The 25,385-nt window shown below is 42.4% G+C and overlaps 1 protein-coding gene across 1 annotated transcript in view; it reads left to right on the top strand.

The window, feature by feature from the left end:
* The window catches only part of SETX (senataxin), a 136,024-nt gene that overhangs the window by 48,082 nt on the left and 62,557 nt on the right, over positions 1-25,385 (top strand). The window contains exons 7-8 of the mRNA XM_053695584.1: positions 6,904-7,075; positions 16,471-16,564. Of these exons, the coding sequence (XP_053551559.1) occupies positions 6,904-7,075; positions 16,471-16,564 (266 nt within the window). The remainder of the gene's footprint in view (positions 1-6,903; positions 7,076-16,470; positions 16,565-25,385) is intronic.

Below are 25,385 nucleotides of genomic sequence, written 5' to 3'. Positions count from 1 at the left end.
CTGGTGTTTTCACCATGCACGTGTCATGTATTGTTACTGCACTGACTGTAACATACTAGACTGCAGTGACTTGTCATGTTGTTGGATTACAGGTTTGTCTTCTGTCTCTGTCCCTTGCTTGGAGATAAACTGGTGTTGTGTTACATTAGCAAGTGGTTACTTCAGCTTCTCTGTACATCACACCTTCAGGATCAACCCCAGCAACAGAAGATATTAAACTGATCAGTATTGTATTTATGTATAATGAGAGCTTCTAGTGTAACTATTGTGTATTGCAAGACATGCTAGGCAGTATATGTAACTCCATATATGTGTCAAGTGCAGGAGTTCAGAGGCATAAATGATTAGCTGCTCTTTTCTTTGTTTCTATAAACATGTATCACCTGGTCAGTTGGTTTAACCAGAAGTTTTGTGCAGTTTTGTTTGATAGTGTTTTCATTCTTTAGAGAATTGTTTTCGTATTGTTAGACTTGAGTTTTAAATAGCTGAAGAAATGCCAAGAATTTCACTTTTCACTCCCTAGAAAGTAATTTGCATATATATATATATATATATATATATATATATATATATATATATATATATATATATATATATATATAATAAAATATAATTTCCATCTAATACGAGGAGAGTCCACGGCTTCATTCATTACGTTTGGGAAATACAGAAACTGGCCACCAGGAGGAGGCAAAGACACCCCAGCCAAAGGCTTAAATACCTCCCCCACTCCCCTCATCTCCCAGTCATTCTTTGCCTTTCGTCACAGGAGGATGGCAGAGAAGTGTCAGAAGATTTCGGAGTAGTCTCTTATGGAGGGTAGTACTCTTCAGAATGGGACTGGAGTTTTAAGTAGTCATGTCAGCCTCTCCGTGAGAGCATTGACGAATGTTAGGGTTTGGAGATGCAGGAAGAGTCTTTCTGTGAAACCATCCAGACTCATATTAACAGCTCCTTAAGCAATTAGTGTTGACGAGTTTCACTGCCTGCTTTCTTCACTCAAGTCCATGTCGGGAGCGATGCTACACACTGTCAAACTTGAGAGGCCGTGTCCCTGTTCCACGACATTGATTCTGATAAGATCGTTTCATTTTTTTTATATATGTAATAACGCAAGAAGACAGGGCCACAGTGTGGCTCCTTTTATCTGTATAGAATCAAGGGTTAATATCTCCGGAAATTAGATTATTGAACAGGGGGGGGCGGGTGGATATATACATGATTGCTTTATTGTGTTTTTTTGCTGCGACATGTGTGAGATGTGGCTCTGGCAATGTGTGAACAGTCAGTTTCTTCCTTCATTTTGATTACTGCGCAGCCTGTTTAGTTTAGCGCGCTTGTTCTTGGCTGCAGGGTCACTCCACGTGACCAGGTGTGGCCTCATTCTCTTCCTTTCCTGACCGTTGGTTGCAGGAGACGAAATCGGTTTCTCTGTGGGTCTGGGTCATAGGAGGTGGTGAGTGCCCCGGCCACTGGGAGTATAAAGGTGCCATTTAATTTTTGCTATAGTCCATATTAAAGACGCAAGCTATGGAGGACTCTAATGCCTGTGTTTATTGTGAGGAGGCTTTGGTATATCCGCCTGCTCAACTATGTTCCACATGCCACCTCTGAGGGGGTCTCCGTCCCGCGAGGTGCCTTCCCTACATTCATCTCCGATTACACATGCAGCTCCCCGGTGCACTTCTAATCCTCCTGCGGGAGGGGCCATGTTTCCGCCTGATTTTGCTGAGCAGTTGTAAACGGCGGTATATGCGGTTGTTAGTGCTTTACCTAACCCGGCTAAGCGCAAGCGAAAGGTTAAATATTGCTATCCTTCCCAGGGGTCATCTACTCAGTTGGATGTATCTGAGACTAGATTATCTGCTGATGCAGAAGATTCCGATACTTTGGAGGACTCTCTCTCTGGGTCGGAATCTGCGGCCTCTAAACCCCTGGCTGCGGAGTAACCAGACTTTAGGTTTAGGATGGAGAACTTACTCTTTTTATTAAGAGATGTTGGCTACTCTAGAAGTTCCGGAACCGAAGGAGGAACCTTCTATCCCTAAGCTTGATAGGGTTTATGAGGACAGGGTAGTGCCCCAAACTTTCCCGGTTCCCGTAAAGATGGCGAATATTATTAAGAATGAATGGGAGAGACTTGGATCGTCTTTCTCCCTTTCTTCTTTGTTAGAAAAATTGAATGGAGCTATCTCCACGCTTGCTAAGTGCACCACTATCCCGCTTGAGGATAGTTCGTCGTTTAAGGAACCCATGGATAATAAATTAGAGACCCTGTTAAGAAAGATATTTCAGCACACAGGGTTCGTATTTCAACCTGCAGCTGCGGTGGCAGGAGCCGCTACCTATTGGTGTGACTCCCTGTCAGAGTTGATCGAGGTGGAGACTCCCCTCAATGAGATACATGAAAGATTAAGGCCCTGAGGGTAGCTAATTAATTTATTTGTGATGCTAATATGCAGATTATTCGCTTGAATGCCAAGACATCAGGCTTTTCTGTTCTGGCCCGGAGGGCTCTGTGGTTGAAGTCGTGGTCTGCTGACATGACGTCCAAATCTAGATTGCTTTATCTTTCATTTAAGGGAAAGATTATTTTCGGTCCAGGCCTGGACTCTATCATATCCACAGTCACGGGGGGCAAGGGTGCCTTTCTACCTCAGGATAAGAAGAATAAACCTAAGGGTCCTAATTATCGTCCCTTTCGTTTGGACAAGTCCCAATGACAGCAGCCTGACGCGAAACCCAAGCAGTACAAGGGATCTTGGAAACCTTCTCAGTCTTGGAATAAAGCCAAGCAGAGCAAGAAGCCTGCCAAGACAAAATCGACATGAAGCGGCGGCCCCTGATCCGTCTCTGGATCTCGTAGGGGGCAGGCTGTCTCTTTTCGCGGAGTCTTGGATGAGAGACGTCCAGGATCCTTGGGTTCTAGAAGTTGTTGCCCAGGGTTACAGGATATGTTTCAAATCTCATCCTCCCAGGGGCCAAGTTCCTTTTGTCAAATCTATCATCAAAACCAGAGAAACTGGATGCCTTTCTAGAGTGCGTGAGGGATCTCTCCTCTCTAGGAGTAATTGTACCGGAACCTCTAGCAGAAAGGGGTCTAGGGTACTATTCAAACCTTTTCGTGGTACCAAAGAAGGAGGGCACGTTTCACCGATTCTGAACCTAAAGTGCTTGAACAAGTTTCTGTTGGTTCCATCGTTTAAAATAGAGACGAGAAGGTCTACACTGCCACTAGTTCAAGAGGGTCAGTTTATGACTGCGATAGTCTTGAAGGACGCTTTCCTTCATGTGCCAATACACAAGGATCACTTCAGGTTCTTAAGGTTTGCCTTTCTGGATCAGCACTTCCAGTTTGTAACTCTCTTCCCTTCGGGCTGGCTACTGCTTCAAGAATTTTCACAAAGGTTCTGGGAGTTCTGCTTGTGGTGGCGAGATCAAGAGGGATAGCAGTTGCTCCTTATCTGGACGACATCCTGGTTCAGGCTGGCAGAGGACCATTCGGGAGCTCTTCTCCTTCTTCTGCAATCTCATGGATGGAATATAAACTCAGGAAAGAGTTCTCTGGTTCCCAGTACCAGAGTGGAGTTCCTGGGCACGATAATAGACTCTATAGCCATGAAAATATTCCTAACAGACCAGAGACTTCACAAAATTGTCTCCAGCTGTCTTGCCCTTCAGTCCTCCTCAAGGCCATCAGTGGCCCGGTGCATGGAGGTGATTGGGCTCATTGTATCCACTATAGATGTCATTCCTTTCATCAGATTCCATCTCCAGCCTCTTCAGCTGTGCATGCTGAGGCAGTGGAACGGTGATCATTCGGACCTATTCTAACTGATCTCTCTGGACAGCGGGTCGAGGGAATCTCTCTGTTGGTGGCTCCTTCCAGATCAGCTGTCCCAGGGGACATCCTTCCTCAGACCATCTTGGGAGATTGTGACTACGGACGCAAGTCTCTCAGGTTGGGGAGCGGTTTGGGGTGCCAGGAAGGCACAGGGCAGGTGGAATCTGAAGGAGTCTCTTCTGCTGATCAACTTCCTGGAACTTCGGGCGATCTTCAAGGCTCTGGGGGCTTGGCCCCTCCTGGGTTTGTCCATGTTCATCAGATTCCAGTTGGACAGTATTACCTTGGTGGCTTACATCAACTATCAGGGGGGAACGAGAAGCTCCCTAGCCATGAGGGAAGTATCTCAGATTCTGGAGTGGGCTGAGGCCCACGACTGCTCGCTATCAGCTATCCACATCCTGGGTTTGGACAACTGGGAAGCGGATTTTCTCAGCAGACAGTCGTTTTTCATCCGGGGTATGGTCTCTTCACCCCAAAGTGTTTGCCGAGATTTGCAACAGTTGGGGGACTCCTGAGAGAGATCTCATGGCGTCCAGACTCAACTTCAAGCTACCCAGATACGGGTCGCGGTCCAGGGATCCCAAGGCAGAACTGATAGATGCCTTAGCAGTGCCTTGAGAATTCCACCTAGTTTACATATTTCCACCGTTACCACTTCTACTTCGTGTAGTGGCACTCATCAAGCAGGAGCAAGCGTCAACTATTCTGATTGCTCCGTCGTGGCCGCGGAGGACGTGGTTTGCGGATCTAGTGGGGATGTGAACGTCCCCTCCATGGAGGTTTCCCTGCTGGTACAGGGTCCTTTTGTGCATCAGAATCTAGATTCTCTGAGGCTGACTGCGTGGAGATTCAACGCTTAGTCTTAGCCAGAAGAGGATTTTTTGAGAGGATGATTGATACTCTCATTCAAGCCAGAAAGCCGGTCACCCATCGCATCTATCAGAAGGTATGGAGGACCTACTTACTCTGGTGTGAAACTCGTGGATATTCCTAGCATAAGGTCAGGGTATCCAGGATTCTTTCCTTCCTCCAGGATGGTTTGGAGAAGGGACTTGCCGCTAGTTCCTTAAGGGGACAGATTTCGGCTCTATCTGTGTTACACAAGAAGCTCACTGAGCTCCCTTATATACAGTCTTTTGTTCAGGCTCTGTCTAGGATCGGGCCTGTGTTTAGACATTCTGCTCCTCCTTGGAGTTTGAATCTGGTTCTGAAGGTTTTGCAGGGGGCTCCGTTCGAGCCTGTGCATTCTCTTGACATTAAGGGGCCTATTTATCAAAGGTCTTGCGGACCTGATCCAACAGTGCGGATCAGGTCCGCAAGACCTCGCTGAATGCGTAGAGCAATACGCTCTCCGCATTTAACATTGCACCATCAGCTCACAAGAGCTGCTGGGGCAACGCCGCCCCCTGCTGACTCGCGGTGAATCGGCCACCATCAGGGAGGTGTCAATCAGCCCGATCGTACTCGATTGGGTTGATTTCCGGCGATTCCTGTCCGCCTCATCAGAGCAGGCGGACAGGGTTATGGAGCAGCGGTCTTTAGACCGCTGCTTCCGAACTGCTGTTTCTGGCGAGTCTGGAGACTCGCCAGAAACACGGGCCCACAAGCTACATTTGGAGCTTGATAAATGGGCCCCTAAGACTCTGTCTTGGAAGGTTCTTTTTCTACTGGCCATGACTTCGGCGCGCAGAGTGTCTGATCTAGCGGCCTTGCAATGTGAGCCTCCTTACCTGGTTTTCCATGCAGATAAGACCGTGCTTCGCACTGCACTGAGATTTCTCCCTTAGGTGGTGTCTGATCGCAATATTAATCAGGATATTGTGGTTCCTTCCTTGTGTCCTAAACCCTCTTCTTCGAAAGAACTGTTACTTCATAACTTGGATGTGGTTCGAGGATTTCAGACAAACTTCAGCTTTGTTTGTTATCTATTCGGGGGAAGTGCAAGGGGCAGAAGGCTTCTTCCACTTCTCTATCCTTTTGGCTGAGGAGCATGATTCGCTTGGCTTATGAGACAGCAGGACATAAGCCTCCTCAGATGGTTTGCGGCTCACTCAACTAGAGCTTCTTGGGCCTTTAAGAATGAGGCCTCTATGGAGCAGATTTGTAAGGCAGCTACCTGGTCCTCCTTACATACTTATTTAAAGTTTTACAAATTTGACCTTTTTGCTTTGGCTGAAGCTGCTTTTGGGAGAGAGGTTTTGCAGGCTGTGGTGCCCTCAGAATAGGGTCCGCCTCATTTTTACCCTCCCGTTTTTCATTCAGTGTCCTCTAGAGCTTGGGTATTTGTTTCCCACAAGTAATGAATGAAGCCGTGGACTCTCCTCGTATTAGATGGGAAAACATACATTATGCTTACCTGATAATTTAATTTCCATCGTTACGAGGAGAGTCCACGGCTCCCGCCCGGGTTCTCTATTGAGCGGACCTAAATTTCTCTGATGCCGATCCTCTGGCATCCATCCCAAGTGAACCTTGGAGTGTGAGGTTTACAAGGGGGACTTCGCCCCCCCTTAAACCCCCAAGCGGAGGCAAGAAAGCTAGTGAAGATGTGTGAATTACAGTGCATCATATATATGTTTGATGCAGTGACTCAATGCATTTTTAAAAGATTTACATTGGGCTTTACCCAGAGCCTCTTGGGTAATGTCAGCTTTACCTGGGTAATGCTAGGATTACCCAATTACCCGCAAAATAAATATATAGTGTGTGTATATGTGTGTGTGTGTGTATCTATGTGTGTGTGTATATATATATATATATATATATATATATATATATATATATATATATATATATATATATATATATATATATATATATATATATATATATATATATATATATATATATATATATATATATATATATATATAGTGGAGGAACTCCTACCTATGCTCTATTTTACCGTTTGTTTTTCTTTCTTTTTGCACTATGCAAGAAGTTCTATAACATGTTTTGTTTTTATAACATAAGTTGTCTTTGATGGAAGTGTGTGTGTATATATTTTATTTGTTTATAAACGGACAGTTTTAATAACCACTTTAATATAATTTCAGATGAGAGCTCCAATCCCTTTTGGCCAGCCCTGCACTGTTTTATGATGATCTTAGATCGGCTGGGCTCTAAAGTGTGGGGGCGACTGATAGATCCCATCCAGGCTTTTCAGACAATCATAGGGAGCCCAAGTTACAACAGTGAAATAGAAAACATCCGGGACAACTACAAGAGGTTGGTTCTAAATAACTTCAAGGAACCTGAAACCCAAAAATGTTATTTCCTTATTCAGAACATTTTTTTAATTTACTTTTATCAAATTTGCTACATTCCCATAATAATCTGTGTTGAGGAAATACCTAGGTAGACATCTGGAGCACTGCATGGCAGGAAATAGTGTTGCTATCTAGTGCTCTTGCAAATGGATAACATTCTTACAATACTGTTGCCCTCTAGTGCTCTTGCAAATGTATAACATTCTTACAATACTGCTGCCCTCTAGTGCTCTTGCTAATGGATAACATTCTTACAATACTGCTGCCACCTAGTGCTCTTGCTAATGGATAACATTCTTACAATACTGCTGCCACCTAGTGCTCTTGCTAATGGATAACATTCTTACAATACTGCTGCCCTCTAGTGCTCTTGCTAATGGATAACATTCTTACAATACTGCTGCCCTCTAGTGCTCTTGCTAATGGATAACATTCTTACAATACTGCTGCCCTCTAGTGCTCTTGCTAATGGATAACATTCTTACAAAACTGCTGCCCTCTAGTGCTCTTGCTAATGGATAACATTCTTACAATACTGCTGCCCTCTAGTGCTCTTGCTAATGTATAACATTCTTACAATACTGCTGCCATCTAGAGCTCTTGCAAATAGATAACATTCTTACAATACTGCTGTCCTCTAGTGCTCTTGCAAATGGATAACATTCTTACAATACTGCTGCCATCTAGAGCTCTTGCAAATGGATAACATTCTTACAATACTGCTGCCACCTAGTGCTCTTGCAAATAGATAACATTCTTACAATACTGCTGCCATCTAGAGCTCTTGCAAATAGATAACATTCTTACAATACTGCTGTCCTCTAGTGCTCTTGCAAATGGATAACATTCTTACAATACTGCTGCCATCTAGTGCTCTTGCTAATGGATAACATTCTTACAATACTGCTGCCCTCTAGTACTCTTGCAAATAGATAACATTCTTACAATACTGCTGCCACCTAGTGCTCTTGCAAATGGATAACATTCTTACAATACTGCTGCCCTCTAGTGCTCTTGCAAATGGATAACAGTCTTACAATACTGCTGCCCTCTAGTGCTCTTGCTAATGGATAACAGTCTTACAATACTGCTGCCCTCTAGTGCTCTTGCTAATGGATAACATTGTTACAATACTGCTGCCCTCTAGTGCTCTTGCAAATGGATAACATTGTTACAATACTGCTGCCCTCTAGTGCTCTTGCTAATGGATAACATTCTTACAATACTGCTGCCCTCTAGTGCTCTTGCAAATAGATAACATTCTTACAATACTGCTGCCCTCTAGTGCTCTTGCTAATGGATAACATTCTTACAATACTGCTGCCCTCTAGTGCTCTTGCAAATGGATAACATTCTTACAATACTGCTGCCCTCTAGTGCTCTTGCTAATGGATAACATTCTTACAATACTGCTGCCCTCTAGTGCTCTTGCTAATGGATAACATTCTTACAAAACTGCTGCCCTCTAGTGCTCTTGCTAATGGATAACATTCTTACAATACTGCTGCCCTCTAGTGCTCTTGCTAATGGATAACATTCTTACAATACTGCTGCCCTCTAGTGCTCTTGCAAATAGATAACATTCTTACAATACTGCTGCCCTCTAGTGCTCTTGCAAATGGATAACATTCTTACAATACTGCTGCCCTCTAGTGCTCTTGCAAATGGATAACATTCTTACAATACTGCTGCCATCTAGAGCTCTTGAAAATGGATAACATTCATACAATACTGCTGCCACCTAGTGCTCTTGCAAATGGATAACATTCATACAATACTGCTGCCACCTAGTGCTCTTGCAAATGGATAACATTCTTACAATACTGCTGCCACCTAGTGCTCTTGCAAATGGATAACATTCTTACAATACTGCTGCCATCTAGTGCTCTTGCAAATGGATAACATTCTTACAATACTGCTGCCATCTAGTGCTCTTGCAAATGGATAACCTTCTTACAATACTGCTGCCCTCTAGTGCTCTTGCTAATTGATAATTCTTACAATACTGCTGCCCTCTAGTGTTCTTGCAAATGGATAACATTCTTACAATACTGCTGCCATCTAGTGCTCTTGCTAATGGATAACATTCTTACAATACTGCTGCCCTCTAGTGCTCTTGCTAATGGATAACATTCTTACAATACTGCTACCCTCTAGTGCTCTTGCTAATGGATAACATTCTTACAATACTGCTGCCCTCTAGTGCTCTTGCTAATGGATAACATTCTTACAATACTGCTGCCCTCTAGTGCTCTTGCTAATGGATAACATTCTTACAATACTGCTGCCCTCTAGTGCTCTTGCTAATGGATAATATTCTTACAATACTGCTACCCTCTAGTGCTCTTGCTAATGGATAACATTCTTACAATACTGCTGCCCTCTAGTGCTCTTGCTAATGGATAACATTCTTACAATACTGCTGCCCTCTAGTGCTCTTGCTAATGGATAACATTCTTACAATACTGCTGCCCTCTAGTGCTCTTGCTAATGGATAATATTCTTACAATACTGCTACCCTCTAGTGCTCTTGCTAATGGATAGCATTCTTACAATACTGCTGCCATCTAGTGCTCTTGCTAATGGATAGCGTTCTTACAATACTGCTGCCATCTAGTGCTCTAGACATGAGCCGGCTTCTGAGCTTTTTAACAAGATACCAAGAGAACGAAGAAAACTTATTAAGAGAGAGTTGTTATAAATTGCTACTCTATCTAAATCCCAAAATAACATTTTGGGTTTCATATCCCTTTTTTTTTTTTGCTATGAATGAGCCTGTTAAGAAATAGTTTGATGTGATTTTCAGATTTGTTAAAGGGACACCGAACCCAATTTTTTTTTCTTTCGTGATTCAGATAGAGCATGAAATTTTAAGCAACTTTCTAATTTACTCCTATTATCAACATTTTTTCCGTTCTCTTGCTATCTTTATTTGAAAAAGGCTTCTACGTTTTTTTGGTTCAGACTTCTGGATAGCACTTTTTTTTATTGGTGGATGAATTTATCCACCAATCAGCAAGAACAACCCAGGTTGTTCATAAAAAATGGGCCAGCATCTAAACTTATATTCTTGCATTTCAAATAAAGATACCAAGAGAATAAAGAGATTTTTATAATAGGAGTAAATTAGAAAGTTTCTCAAAATGTCATGCTCTATCTGAATAATGAAAGAACATTTTTTGGGTTCAGTGTCCCTTTTAAATATGGCAGCAGTTGTTCATCATGAAGAGATTAGATCATTATTATGTGATAGACTTTGTCACGTAACGTATAGAAGTGTATATCACAATAGTTGTTTGTAGACCAATGATCTTTAGATCCTGGGAGGCAAAGGGAAAACAAGTATTCCAAAGTTTAGAAAAATTATGCAAACAGGCAATTTCTCCTGTTAAGTGTAGTCAGTCCACGGGTCATCCATTACTTATGGGATTATATCTCCTCCCTAACAGGAAGTGCAAGAGGATCACCCAAGCAGAGCTGCTATATAGCTCCTCCCCTCTACGTCATACCCAGTCATTCTCTTGCACCTAACTAATAGATAGGACGTGTGAGAGGACTGTGGTTATTAAAATTAGTTTTTATATCTTCAATCAAAAGTTTGTTATTTTAAACAGCACCGGAGTGTGTTGTTTTTTCTGAGGCAGCATTAGAAGAAGAATCTACCTGAGTTTGTGTATGATCTTAGCGGTCGTAACTAAGATCCATTTGCTGTTCTCGGCCATTCTGAGGAGTGAGGTAACTTCAGAACAGGGGACAGCGGGCAGGGTTCACCTGCAAAGTGGTATGTTGCAGTATATTATTTTCTAAGGAATGGAATTGACTGAGAAAATACTGCTAATACCCATATAATGTAAGTGCAGCCTTAAATGCAGTAGTAGCGACTGGTATCAGGCTGATATGTATGTATGTTACACTGAGGTATTTCTGGGGAATGGAACTTCACTAAGAAAATACTGTATACATTTAACTTATGTTTGAGCCCCCACTGCAGTGAAAGCGACTAGCAGCAGGCTTATTAGTATCATTTCATAATTTTATTTTAAAACGTTTTACTGGCATGTTAATCGTTTTTTTCTGAGGTACTTGGTGATAAAAATTTGTGGGCATTATTTTTCCACGTGGCTGTCGTTTATTTATGAATAAATTCAGTTTACTGAGCTTCCCCACTGTTATAATATGAGTGGGAGGGGCCTATTTTGGCGCTTTCTTGCGCAGTAAGAATTCAGTCACAGTCTTCCTATTCCTTCCTCCATGATCCAGGACGTCTCTACAGAGCCCAGGGGTCTCCAAAACTAGTTTTGAGGGAGGTAATCACTCACAGCAGATCTGTGAGACTGTGCTTTTGACTGTGTTAAAACGTTTATATTCTGTTATCCGTTTTTTGGGTATTAAGGGGTTAATCATCCATTTGCTGTTGGGTGCAATCCTTTGCTAACTTATTGCATTTACTGTGAAAATTTGGTTGCTATAACAAATTTGGTTCATTGTAATTTCAACTGTGACAGTTTATTGGTGCTTCTTAAAGGCACAGTAACGTTTTTTATATTGCTTGTAAATTTATTTCAAAAGTATTTTCCAAGCTTGCTAGTTTCATTGCTAGTCTGTTAAACATGTCTGACACAGAGGAAACTCTTTGTGCAATATGTTTAAAGGCCAATGTGGAGCCCAATAGAAATTTGTGTACTAATTGCATTGATGATACTTTAAATAAAAGTGTACATGTAAAGAAAATTTCACCAGACAACGAGGGGGAAGTTATGCCGACTAACTCTCCTCACGTGTCAGTACCTTCATCTCCCGCTCAGGAGGTGCGTGATATTGTGGCGCCAAGTACATCAGGGCGGCCCATACAAATCACTTTGCAAGACATGGCTAATGTTATGACTGAAGTATTATCTAAATTGCCAGAAATTAGGGGTAAACGCGACCACTCTGGGGTGAGAACAGAGTGCGCTGATAATATTAGAGCCATGTCTGATACTGCGTCACAATTTGCAGAACATGAGGACGGAGAGCTTCATTCTGTGGGTGACGGATCTGATCCAAGTAAACTGGACTCAGACATTTCAAATTTTAAATTTAAGCTTGAGAACCTCCGTGTATTGCTAGGGGAGGTATTAGCGGCTCTGAATGATTGTAACACGGTTGCAATTCCAGAGAAAATGTGTAGGCTGGATAAATATTTTGCGGTACCGACGTGTACTGACTTTTTTCCTATTCCTAAAAGGCTTACAGAAATTATTAACAAGGAGTGGGATAGACCTGGTGTGCCCTTTTCTCCCCCTCCTTCTAAATCTAAATTGCTTAACATACCTTTCAAAGGGCAGACATTATTCGGGCCCGGTTTGAAAGAAATTATCGCTGACATTACTGGAGGTAAGGGTCATGCCCTGCCTCAAGACAGAGCCAAACCAAGGGCTAGACAGTCTAATTTTCGTGCCTTTCGTAACTTCAAGGCAGGAGCAGCATCAACTTCCTCAGCTCCAAAGCAGGAAGGAACTGTTGCTCGCTACAGACAGGGCTGGAAACCTAACCAGTCCTGGAACAAGGGCAAGCAGGCCAGAAAACCTGCTGCTGCCCCTAAGACAGCATGAAGTGTGGGCCCTCGATCCGGAAACGGATCTAGTGGGGGGCAGACTTTCTCTCTTCGCCCAGGCTTGGGCAAGAGATGTCCAGGATCCCTGGGCGTTAGAGATCATATCTCAGGGATATCTTCTGGACTTCAAAGCTTCTCCTCCAAAAGGGAGATTTCATCTTTCAAGGCTGTCGGCAAACCAGTTAAAGAGAGAAGCGTTTCTACGCTGTGTACAAGACCTTTTATTAATGGGAGTGATCCATCCAGTTCCGCGGTCGGAACACGGACAAGGGTTTTACTCAAATCTGTTTGTGGTTCCCAAAAAAGAGGGAACCTTCAGACCAATTTTGGACTTAAAAATCCTAAACAAATTCCTAAGAGTTCCATCGTTCAAAATGGAAACTATTCGGACAATCTTACCTATGATCCAAAGGGGTCAATACATGACCACAGTGGATTTAAAGGATGCCTACCTTCACATACCGATTCACAAGGATCATTATCGGTACCTAAGGTTTGCCTTCCTAAACAGGCATTACCAATTTGTAGCTCTTCCCTTCGGGTTAGCCACGGCTCCAAGAATCTTTACAAAGGTTCTGGGCTCTCTTCTGGCGGTACTAAGACCGCGAGGAATTTCGGTAGCTCCGTACCTAGACGACATTCTGATACAAGCGTCAAGTTTCCAGACTGCCAAGTCTCATACAGAGTTGGTTCTGGCATTTCTAAGGTCGCATGGGTGGAAGGTGAACGTAGAAAAGAGTTCTCTATTGCCACTCACAAGAGTTCCCTTCTTGGGGACTCTTATAGATTCTGTAGAAATGAAAATCTACCTGACAGAAGACAGGTTAACAAAACTTCTAAATGCTTGCCGTGTCCTTCATTCCATTCAACACCCGTCAGTGGCTCAATGCATGGAGGTAATCGGCTTAATGGTAGCGGCAATGGACATAGTACCTTTTGCACGCCTGCATCTCAGACCACTACAATTGTGCATGCTAAGTCAGTGGAATGGGGATTACTCAGATTTGTCCCCTATGCTGAATCTAGATCAAGAGACCAGAGATTCTCTTCTATGGTGGCTTTCTCGGCCACATCTGTCCAGGGGGATGCCCTTCAGCAGGCCAGACTGGACGATTGTAACAACAGACGCCAGCCTACTAGGTTGGGGCGCTGTCTGGAATTCCCTGAAGGCTCAGGGATCATGGACTCAGGAGGAGAGTCTTCTTCCAATAAACATTCTGGAATTGAGAGCAGTTCTCAATGCTCTTCTGGCTTGGCCTCAGCTAGCAACTCTGAGGTTCATCAGGTTTCAGTCGGACAACATCACGACTGTGGCTTACATCAATCATCAGGGAGGGACAAGGAGTTCCCTAGCGATGATAGAAGTCTCAAAGATAATTCGCTGGGCAGAGTCTCACTCTTGCCACCTGTCAGCGATCCACATCCCAGGCGTGGAGAACTGGGAGGCGGATTTCCTAAGTCGGCAGACTTTTCATCCGGGGGAGTGGGAACTTCACCCGGAGGTATTTGCACAACTGCTTCGGCGTTGGGGCAAACCAGATCTGGATCTCATGGCGTCTCGCCAGAACGCCAAGCTTCCTTGTTACGGATCAAGGTCCAGGGACCCGGGAGCTGTTCTGATAGATGCTCTGACAGCACCTTGGGTCTTCAACATGGCTTATGTGTTTCCACCCTTCCCAATACTTCCTCGACTGATTGCCAGGATCAAACAGGAGAGAGCATCGGTGATTCTAATAGCGCCTGCGTGGCCACGCAGGACCTGGTATGCAGATCTAGTGGACATGTCGTCCTGTCCACCATGGTCTCTGCCTCTGAGACAGGACCTTCTGGTTCAGGGTCCTTTCAAACATCCAAATCTAATTTCTCTGAGGCTGACTGCATGGAGATTGAACGCTTGATTCTATCAAAGCGTGGATTCTCGGAGTCTGTGATCGATACCTTAATACAGGCTAGGAAACCTGTTACCAGGAAAATTTACCATAAAATATGGCGTAAATACTTATATTGGTGCGAATCCAATAGTTACTCATGGAGTAAGGTTAGGATTCCTAGGATATTGTCTTTTCTACAAGAAGGCTTAGAAAAGGGTTTATCTGCTAGTTCGTTAAAGGGACAGATCTCAGCTCTGTCCATTCTTTTACACAAGCGTCTGTCAGAAGTTCCAGACGTTCAGGCTTTTTGTCAGGCTTTGGCCAGGATTAAGCCTGTGTTTAAATCTGTTGCTCCGCCATGGAGTTTAAACTTAGTTCTTAACGTTTTACAGGGTGTTCCGTTTGAACCCCTTCATTCCATTGATATCAAGCTGTTATCTTGGAAAGTTCTGTTTCTAATGGCTATTTCCTCGGCTCGAAGAGTCTCTGAGTTATCAGCCTTACATTGTGATTCTCCTTATCTGATTTTTCATTCAGACAAGGTAGTTCTGCGTACTAAACCTGGGTTCTTACCTAAGGTAGTCACTAACAAGAATATCAATCAAGAGATTGTTGTTCCTTCATTGTGCCCTAATCCTTCCTCAAAGAAGGAACGACTTCTGCACAATCTGGACGTCGTCCGTGCCCTGAAATTCTATTTACAGGCAACTAAAGATTTTAGACAAACCTCTTCCCTGTTTGTCGTTTATTCTGGACAGAGGAGAGGTCAAAAGGCTTCAGCTACCTCTCTCTCCTTCTGGCTTCGTAGCATAATACGTTTAGCCTATGAGACTGCTGGACAGCAGCCTCCTGAAAGAATTACAGCTCATTCTACCAGAGCTGTGGCTTCCACTTGGGCCTTTAAAAATGAGGCCTCTGTTGAACAGATTTGCAAGGCTGCAACTTGGTCTTCACTTCACACCTTTTCAAAATTTTACAAATTTGACACTTTTGCTTCTTCGGAGGCTGTTTTTGGGAGAAAGGTTCTTCAGGCAGTGGTTCCTTTCGTGTTAAGGTCCTGCCGTGTACTTTTAGCTTTGGTATTGGTATCCCATAAGTAATGGATGACCCGTGGACTGACTACACTTAACAGGAGAAAACATAATTTATGCTTACCTGATAAATTCCTTTCTCCTGTAGTGTAGTCAGTCCACGGCCCGCCCTGTTTTTACGGCAGGTCTAAATTTTAAATTAAACTCCAGTCACCACTGCACCCTATAGTTTCTCCTTTCTCGTTTGGTTTCGGTCGAATGACTGGGTATGACGTAGAGGGGAGGAGCTATATAGCAGCTCTGCTTGGGTGATCCTCTTGCACTACCTGTTAGGGAGGAGATATAATCCCATAAGTAATGGATGACCCGTGGACTGACTACACTACAGGAGAAAGGAATTTATCAGGTAAGCATAAATTATGTTTTTTGAACAGTACAATACATCTATTACAAAATTGTCTCAAATTGATTACCCATCTAATGTACAAATGCAATGTATCTCCCTCCTTTCAGAAATCCAAATATGCGATAAAACTGCTTGATATGGGAGAAACTAAGTTATTTTAGAACTATGACTCTGTATTTTAGGACCAACTGGAACTTGGAGACAAAAAGTTCTATATCATATTTTGTTTTTGGTGGAAGTGTTTCTTTTTGTTTAACAACAATAAAAATGTTGGGGAAAAAGAAGTGTAAGTTGTTGGAGCCTCATTGACTCCTCTCTGACACCATGGGTTGTAGCTCTTCTCAGGACATTTAGATTTTGGTTAACAATTAAAAATTTGTTTCTGTAAACTGCCAGAAGCCATTCATCATTGTGCTTATTCTTGATTCTTCTTTTCACCCCCCCCACAAGGCCTCCCAAACATGAGCCAGGTGTGGATTCTGATGATGACATTGTGTCTTGCAGCCAAATGGTTTATAGTTTTAACACAGAGAAAGTTAAGAAGGTAAACAAATGCTGAATATTATTTATCATTTACATTATGCTTATTGCAGACAATATTTCTGTATAGACTTATCTGGCTTCTGCAATGGATGGACATGTATGTATCTGTGTGTGTGTGTGTGTATGTGTATATATATATATATATATATATATATATATGTGTGTGTGTGTATCTGTATGTGTGTGTGTGTGTAGATAAATAGTGTAGACAAATAGACAAACCTTCAAACATAGGACAGTACAATAAAATCGCTAAAAATCAGTATAAAATATGGTGTCAAGTCTCATACACCTTAAATTTCGGGCAGTAGTATAGTTGCCCTGCTGCTGTTGATAAATGCTGGTTCTATTTGAACATCAAATGTAATAGTGTAAAAATATATATTACAGAAAAAGTCAAAAAGGTGCATTAATTATATGTACACATATTAGTATTCAAATATATTCAAATAAAGGTAAGCAAATGGTATATTTCAACATAAAAAAATGTGATGATACAATACAATCTGTAATACAGAAAAGAAAATACAAGGACAAAGCAGTTAAATGGATAAAACAAAAATCAATTTACAACAGTAATATATAAAATATATAAAAAATCTAAAGGTGTCAAGAATAGAGGACCCCTTAGGGAATCTACTTGCATTCCTTACCGCCAATCTATATGAGGTAAGTATCGCACAGTGTAGGGAGAGTCTTTCAAGAGCACCCAAGTTAGTAGATCGTTGGTGGTAAGTACAGCTTTGATATCCGTTTTAAAGGGTGTTCATCTTTTCACTGCAAATTGCAATTGCCACAGCTTGCACAAAAGTAAATAAAATGTGCGTCCCCTCTCGAAATCTGAAAGCTTTCTGTGATTGTTCTTGCAGACATTTTGTGCTGTTCTTTCTACTTGCAGTTTAAGTTTGTAGCCATTTGAAATCCGATTTGGAGAGGCAATTGCAATTTGCAGTGAAAAGATGAACGCCCTTTAAACGGATATCAAAGCTGGACTCGCCACTAACGATCTACTATCCTGGGTGTTCTTGAAAGACTCTCCCTACACTGTGCAACACTTACCTCATACAGATTGGGGGTAAGGAGTGTAAGTAGATTCCCTAAGGGGTCCTCTATTCGTGGCACCTTTGAATTTTTTATATATTTTATATATTACTATTGTAAATTGTTTTTTTGTTTTATCCCTTTTAACTGCTTTATCCTTGTATTTTCTTTTCTGTATTACAGATTGTATTGTATTATATTATTGCATTTTTTTATGTTGAAATATACCATTTGCTTACCTTTATTTGAATACTAATACGTGTACATATAATTAATGCACTATTTTGGCTTTTCTTTACAAGATACAATGAGTCCACGGATTTCATCCTTGTGGGATATCGCCTCCTGGTCAGCAGGAGGAGGCAAAGAGCACCACAGCAGAGCTGTATATATAGCTCCTCCCTTCCCTCCCACTCCAGTCATTCTCTTTGCCTGTGTTAGTGATAGGAAGAGGTAAAGTGAGGTGTTAGTTTAGTTTCTTCAATCAAGAGTTTTTTTTATTTTTAAATGGTGCCAAAGTGTACTATTTTACTATAGGGCAGCCTCTGGAGTTATAGCCTTTAGGCTATTGGAACTGGTGGGGTTTTAGTCTCACTGCGCCTCCCATAATTGTGCTGCCCTTCTATGGATGGTCTTAGAGAAATTTAACTAAGACCCTTCTGTCTTCACAGGACCTCAGGAGGAACAGTGGACCTCTTGATAAAGTGAGATTTTTATGCTGTTCCTCAGCATTGAGGTAAGTGTAGTTTTTTATATCTCTGGGGTGCTGCAGCTTATCTCAGATCGACTGTACTCTGCCGTTTCTATTAGGGGCTATGGGCTCTGGTAGGGGCTTCCCTTTGCAAGTAGGTAGGTTCTCATTATTTTAAAAGAGGATAGGAACCGGCATTTTGCTTATTCTCCAGACAATCTGGCATTTAACTTAGCCTAGAAGCGCTGGGATATTTATTTTAGTATTCAGTTGCTCTGAACTGTAACAGGCTTTTCTCTATTTAATTTTATTGTTTATAGAGTGTGGCTGACGCTGGTGGTAGTACAGGAGTTGGGTAACTGTTGTTCTAATGGACTCCGGTACATGGCGGGGATTAATTGTTTTTGCCGGGTTTTGTGTTTTGTTTTTTTCCGCCCACGAAGGGCGGAACTTGGTGTTCATGCGCTTATCTGCGCAGTTACTTCTCTGATGAGTTCCAGTTGGCAGTGTCTCCTTGCGGCTCCTAAGTCCGCTTGTTGCGAGTATCTTGCAAGCGATCTTAGGCACGCTGTTCCGAAGGGGATATTTTTGGTCACGTGGAGGCAGGTAGGAGCCGCAGCGGAGCTGTGGCGGGGTGACTGTTTTGTTTTCTGGGATTCCAGTGGGTTTTTCTAAAGGGCTCACGTGAGGGAGTGTGGGGTATAAGTTAACCCGCAACTTACTCTCTGCCTATTTAAATATCGGGCTTTAATACAGAAGGTAGTTTGTTTATTAAAGACATAGTACACTGTATTAATTGGACTGATTATCTGTCAGGATTTTTATCCATATATTATCAGTAACTTGACCATGCTTGCCTTTGCTTCTGTTATCATGGATGACATCGAACACAGTACATGTCCTATGTGTTTAGATGCCATTGTGGAACCCCCTGTTACGTTTTTGTCTCTCATGTATTGAGATGGCCTTATAGTATAAAGAGCAGATTTTCTTTAATAAAGATATTTCTAAAGATTGTTCTCAGACTAATGAGATTCAGGGTATGCCGCACCTTGCTCCCCAAGCGTCACAGCCTTTAAAGCCGCTCAGGCGACACCAGGTTCTTCAACTGCTTCTGCTTCTTTCACCCTGCAGGATATTGCTGCAGTTATGTCATCCACGCTTTCAGAAGTTTTATCTACTTTGCCTGTGTTAAGAGGCAAACGTAGTAGGAGAGAGGCCCATGTGGTCCATGCATCTTCTGATGCTTTGATGGCAATTTCTGATATACCCTCCCAGGGCTCTGAATTGGGGGGTATGGAGACTCTGTCTGAGGGGGAACTTTCTGATTCAGGAAGTATTTTGCCCCAGCCAGATTCGGACGTTATGTCTTTTAGATTTAAACTTGAACACCTCTGCCTGTTACTCAGGGAGGTTTTCATGACTCTGGATGACTGTCACTCTATCGTGGTCCCCCCAGAGAAACTGAGTAAGATGGACAAGTATTTCGAGGTGCCTTCTTATTGTGACGTTTTCCCTGTTCCTAAGAGAACTTCAGAAATTATTGCTAAGGAATGGGAGAGACCAGGTATTCCGTTCTCCCCTTCTCCTATTTTTAAGAAAATGTACCCTATAGCTGACACCATTTGAGATTCGTGGCAGACGATTCCTAAGGTGGAGGGAGCTATTTCCACCCTGGCTAAAGAAACTACTATTCCTATTGAGGATAGTTGTGCCTTCAAAGACCCTATGGATAAGAAGTTGGAGGGTCTCCTCAAAAAGATCTATGTTCATCAAGGATTTCTTTTGCAACCGGCGGCCTGCATTGTTACAGTCACAACTGTGGCTGCTTTTTGGTTTGATACCTTCGAAGAGTCTCTTAAGACTGAGACTTCTTTAGATTAAATATTGGATAGAATTAAAGCTCTTAAGTTAAATTCCTTCATTACAGATGCTTCCTTCCAGATTACCAAACTGGCGGCTACGAGTTCAGGATTCTCCATCTTAGCACGCAGAGCCTTATGGTTACTGTCTTGATCTGCAGATGTGTCGTCTAAATCTAAGCTTTTGGCTATTCCTTACAAGGGGAAGACTCTGTTCGGGCCTGACTTGAAGGAGATTTCAGATATCATGGGAGGGAAGGGTCACCTCCTCCCTCAAGATAAAGCGTCCAAACAGAGGGGGCGTCAGAGTAATTTTCGTTCCTTTCGAAATTTCAAGGGAATTCCCTCTTCCTTTTCCACCTAACAGGAAGGGATCTATTCTCAAGCCAAGTCCACTTGGAAACCCAACCAATCTTGGAACAAGGGTAAACAATCCAAGAAACCAGCTGCTGCTACCAAGTCAGCATGAAGGGTCGGCCCCCGATCCGGGACCGGATCTAGTAGGGGGCAGACTTTCTCACTTTGTTCAGGCTTGGACAAGAGATGTTCAGGATCCGTGGGCACTAGAGATTGTGTCCCAGGGGGTATCAGTTAGAATTCAGGAATTCTTCCCCCAGAGGAAGGTTCCTTCTTTCTCGGTTATCTGTCGACCAGATAAAAAGAGAGGCGTTCTTACGTTGTGTAAGAGACCTCCTGTCCATGGGAGTAATATGTCCCATTCCAATGCAGGAACGGGGTCAAGGGTTTTATTCCAATCTGTTTGTAGTTCCCAAAAAAGAGGGAAAGTTTCGACCCATTTTAGACCTCAAAAGTCTAAACAAGTTTCTCAGAGTTCCATCTTTCAAGATGGAAACTATTCGGACCATTCTTCCTTTGATCCAGGAGGGTCAATTTTTGACTACCGTGGATCTTAGGGATGCATATCTTCATGTCCCTATCCACAGAGATCATCACAAGTTCCTGAGGTTCGCCTTTCTGGAGAAACATTTTCAGTTCATAGCCCTTCTTTTCGGTCTGGCTACGGCACCCAGAATTTTCACAAAGGTTCTGGGGTCTCTGTTGACGGTTTTCAGACCGCGGGGCATTGCAGTAGCGCCTTATCTGGACGATATTCTGATCCAGGCGTCGTCTTATCAACTAGCAAGGTCTCATACAGACATTGTTCTGTCCTTCCTGAGGACTCACGGGTGGAAAGTAAACCTGGAGAAAAGTTAGCTAGTTCTTCAGACAAGGGTTCCTTTCTTGGGGACTCTAATCGACTTTGTCCATGAAGATCTTTCTGACGGAGGTCAGAAAATTAAAGATTCTGAATACATGCCGAGCCCTTCAGTCCAATCCTTGGCCGTCAGTGGCTCAGTGCATGGAGGCAATTGGATTGATGGTAGCGGCAATGAACATCGTTCCTTTTGCTCGTTTTCATCTCAGACCTCTACAACTGAGCATGTTCAAACAATGGAATGGAGATTATACAAATCTATCTCCTCAAATTCAGCTAGATCAGGAGACAAGGGACTCTCTTCTATGGTGTTATCGCTGGATCATCTGTCCCAGAGGACGTTCTTCCGCAGACCCTCATGGGTAATAGTGACAACAGACGCCAGTCTGATAGGATGGGTGGCGGTCTGGAACTCCCTGAGGACTCAGGGTGTGTAGACTCGATCGGAGTCTCTACTTCCCATCAATATTCTGGAATTGAGAGCAATATTCAATGCGCTTCAAGCTTGGCCTCAGCTGGCCTCTGCCAAATTCATCAGATTCCAGTCGGACAACATTACGACTGTAGCTTACATCAACCATCAGGGAGGAACAAGGAGTTCCTTAGCGATGGCAGAAGTAGCCAAGATAATTCAGTGGGCGAAGGCTCACTCTTATCTGTCGGCAATGTACGTTCCAGGAGTGGAAAACAGGGAAGTGGATTTTCTAAGCAGACAGACGTTTCATCCGGGGGAATGGGAACTTCATCCGGAGGTATTTGCCAATCTGATTCTCAAATGGGGCAGGCCGGAGTTGGATCTTATGGCATCTCGTCAGAATGCCAAGCTTCCGAGATACGGGTCCAGGGATCCCCAGGCCGAGCTAAAAGATGCTTTAGCGGTGCCTTGGTCGTTCAGTCTAGCTTATGTGTTTCCCCCCTTTTGCTCTCCTTCCTCGGGTGATTGCGCGAATCAAACAGGAGAGGGCTTCGGTGATCCTCATCTCTCCTGCGTGGCCTCGCAGGATTTGGTATGCCGATCTGGTGGAAATGTCATCTCAGCCACCGTGGAAGCTTCCATTGAGGAAGGACCTTCTAATTCAGGGACCCTTCCATCATCCGAATCTAGTTTCTCTGCAACTGACTGCATGGAGTTTGAACGCTTGATTTTATCTAAGCGGGGGTTCTCTGATTCGGTCATTGATACTTTGATACAGGCTCGTAAACCTGTTACTAGAAGAATTTACCATAAGATATGGCGTAAATATCTTTATTGGTGTGAATCCAAGGGCTACTCATGGAGTAGGGTTAGGATTCCCAGGATTTTGTCTTTTCTCCAAGACGGATTGGAGAAAGGGTTGTCAGCAAGTTCCTTAAAGGGACAGATTTCTGCTTTGTCTATTTTGTTACACAAGCGTCTGGCAGATGTTCCAGATGTTCAATCTTTTTGTCAGGCCCTGACTAGAATCAGGCCTGTGTTTAGACCTATTACTCCTCCTTGGAGTTTGAATTTAGTTCTTAATGTTCTTCAAGGGGTTCCGTTTGAACCTATGCATTCCGTAGATATTAAGTTATTATCTTGGAAAGTTTTTTTTTTTGGTTGCTATTGCTTCTGCTCGCAGAATTTCTGAGCTTTCGGCATTTCTATATGATTCTCCTTATCTTATTTTCCATTCTGATAAGGTGGTGTTACGTACCAAACATGGTTTTCTTCTAAGGTTGTTTCTAATAAAAATATTAGTCAGGAAATTGTTGTTCCTTCCTTATGTCCTAATCCTTCTTCCAAGAAGGAGCGACTGTTGCATAATTTAGATGTGGTCCGTGCCTTAAAGTTCTACTTGCAGGCGACTAAGGATTTTCGTCAATCTTCTTCCCTGTTTGTTGTGTTTTCTGGGAAGCGTAAGGGTCAGAAAGCTACGGCTACCTCTTTCTTTTTGGCTGAGGAGTATCATCCGCTTTGCTTATGAGACTGCTGAACAGCAGCCTCCTGAACGTATTGCGGCTCATTCCACTAGGGCAGTGGCTTCCTCTTGGGCATTCAAAAATTATGCTTCTGTGGAACAGATTTGCAAGGCTGCAACTTGGTCTTCTCTGCACACTTTTTACAAATTTGATACTTTTGCTTCGTCTGAGGCTGTTTTTGGGAGTAAAGTTCTTCAAGCAGTGGTGCCTTCCGTTCAGGTTCCCCGTCTTGTCCCTCCCTTTCATCCGTGTACTAAAGCTTTGGTATTGTATCCCACAAGTAAGGATGAAATCCGTGGACTCATCGTATCATGTAAAAGAAAAGGAAATTTATTCTTACCTGATAAATTGATTTCTTTTACGATATGATGAGTCCACGGCCCGCCCTATCACCTCTGCACCTTGGCTTTTCCTTTCTCTTCCTAACTTCGGTCGAATAACTGGAGTGGGAGGGAAGGGAGGAGCTATATATACAGCTCTGCTGTGGTGCTCTTTGCCTCCTCCTGCTGACCAGGAGGCGATATCCCACAAGTAAGGATGAAATCCGTGGACTCATCGTATCGTAAAAGAAATCAATTTATCAGGTAAGAATAAATTTCCTTTTTCTGTGATATATATTTTTACACTATTACATTTGATGTTCAAGTAGAACCTGTATTTATCAACAGCAGCAGGGCAACTATACTACTGCCCGAAATTTAAGGTGTATAAGACTTGACACCATATTTTATACTGATTTTTAGCGATTTTATTGTACTGTCCTATGTTTGAGGATCAGTCTACACTATTTATCTACACTAGCATTATTTGCAACTGCATCGTAGGTCTCATTTAACTCATATTGTTATTAATTTTAATAGTTGAGTGCGCCTCTTCTGATCTACCAGTTCTCTCTTGTTTTTAAAAAAAAATTTGTATCGGAGCAGGAGTCTATAGGGAACTCTCTGCTCTGGTAGGTAGACCTAGGCAGCATACGGCTGGTTTAGTTCTTGGGGACTCTCCAACACTCACAATCCTTTCTGTGTGTGTATGTGTGTGTGTGTATGTATGTATATATATGTATATATGTATGTGTGTGTGTGTGTATATATATATATATATATATATATATATATATATATATATATATATATATATATATATATATATATATATATATATATATATATATATACACACTCCTGGAAAAACGAATGCACTCTCAGGTCTTTTAGTGAAGAAAAAAATCTTTAATGGGGACTTGCTCCTCGTCATCAGCATAAACTTAGTGTCAAGCAAACAAACATATATACCAATACATGTGATTAAACAATACCAAATACCTGTGTTGATTAGTGTGAAACTCCGTGAACTGGCGCCAAAACAGGGTGTGTGGAACGCATCTCCTGCATACTGGAACTGGTTTGACTACTTGTATTTCCGGGTATTACGATCAAGTGCTAAAATAATACAGAAGTGTAATCAAAGTATATTCAAAATATAAAACAAAGTGTACCATTCATTATCCTTATAATTATCAAATTGTGTGCTTAACTATTGTGCCTTCGGTGTACTAAATTATATATAATATCCCTCTATTGGGGTAATAACTCGTATATGTTATAGTCACTGACAGTTTAAATTTTTGTTACATGCCCAAAGCTGCAAATACAGACTTGCTATTGTCATTGTTCCTAAACCTTGTATTACCTGTTGTGGCTGCTATCGCGCTAAGTATCTTCTTATGTTGTCTGAGTTGATATGGTAACCGGTTGACACCGGATCTACTTTGCGCACTCATATGTATATGGATTTTATATTTCTACTTGCTAAATCCATCTTGAGGCGATGTTTTGAAGGGTACCTGTCCCAAATAACAAGGTGTAACTGTCTACTCTAATCATCTGTGATATAGCATTATTGTTTTTGCGACTATTAGATGGTATCTATATATGTATGTAGTTCACATTATGTACAAACATATAAACGCACAGTGCTGTACAGGTAAAAAATAAAATACAAATGAATGAAAGGAAAATTAAAAGGGAAAAAAGGAAAGAAATGGGCATGTAATAATCTTATTACTTTGGTATAC

The sequence above is a fragment of the Bombina bombina genome, chromosome 12, assembly GCF_027579735.1.
Source record: "Bombina bombina isolate aBomBom1 chromosome 12, aBomBom1.pri, whole genome shotgun sequence".
NCBI classification, from domain to species: Eukaryota; Metazoa; Chordata; class Amphibia; order Anura; family Bombinatoridae; genus Bombina; species Bombina bombina.
The sequence above is the reverse complement of the archived record's forward strand: the minus strand, read 5'-3'. Positions and strand labels throughout refer to the sequence as shown.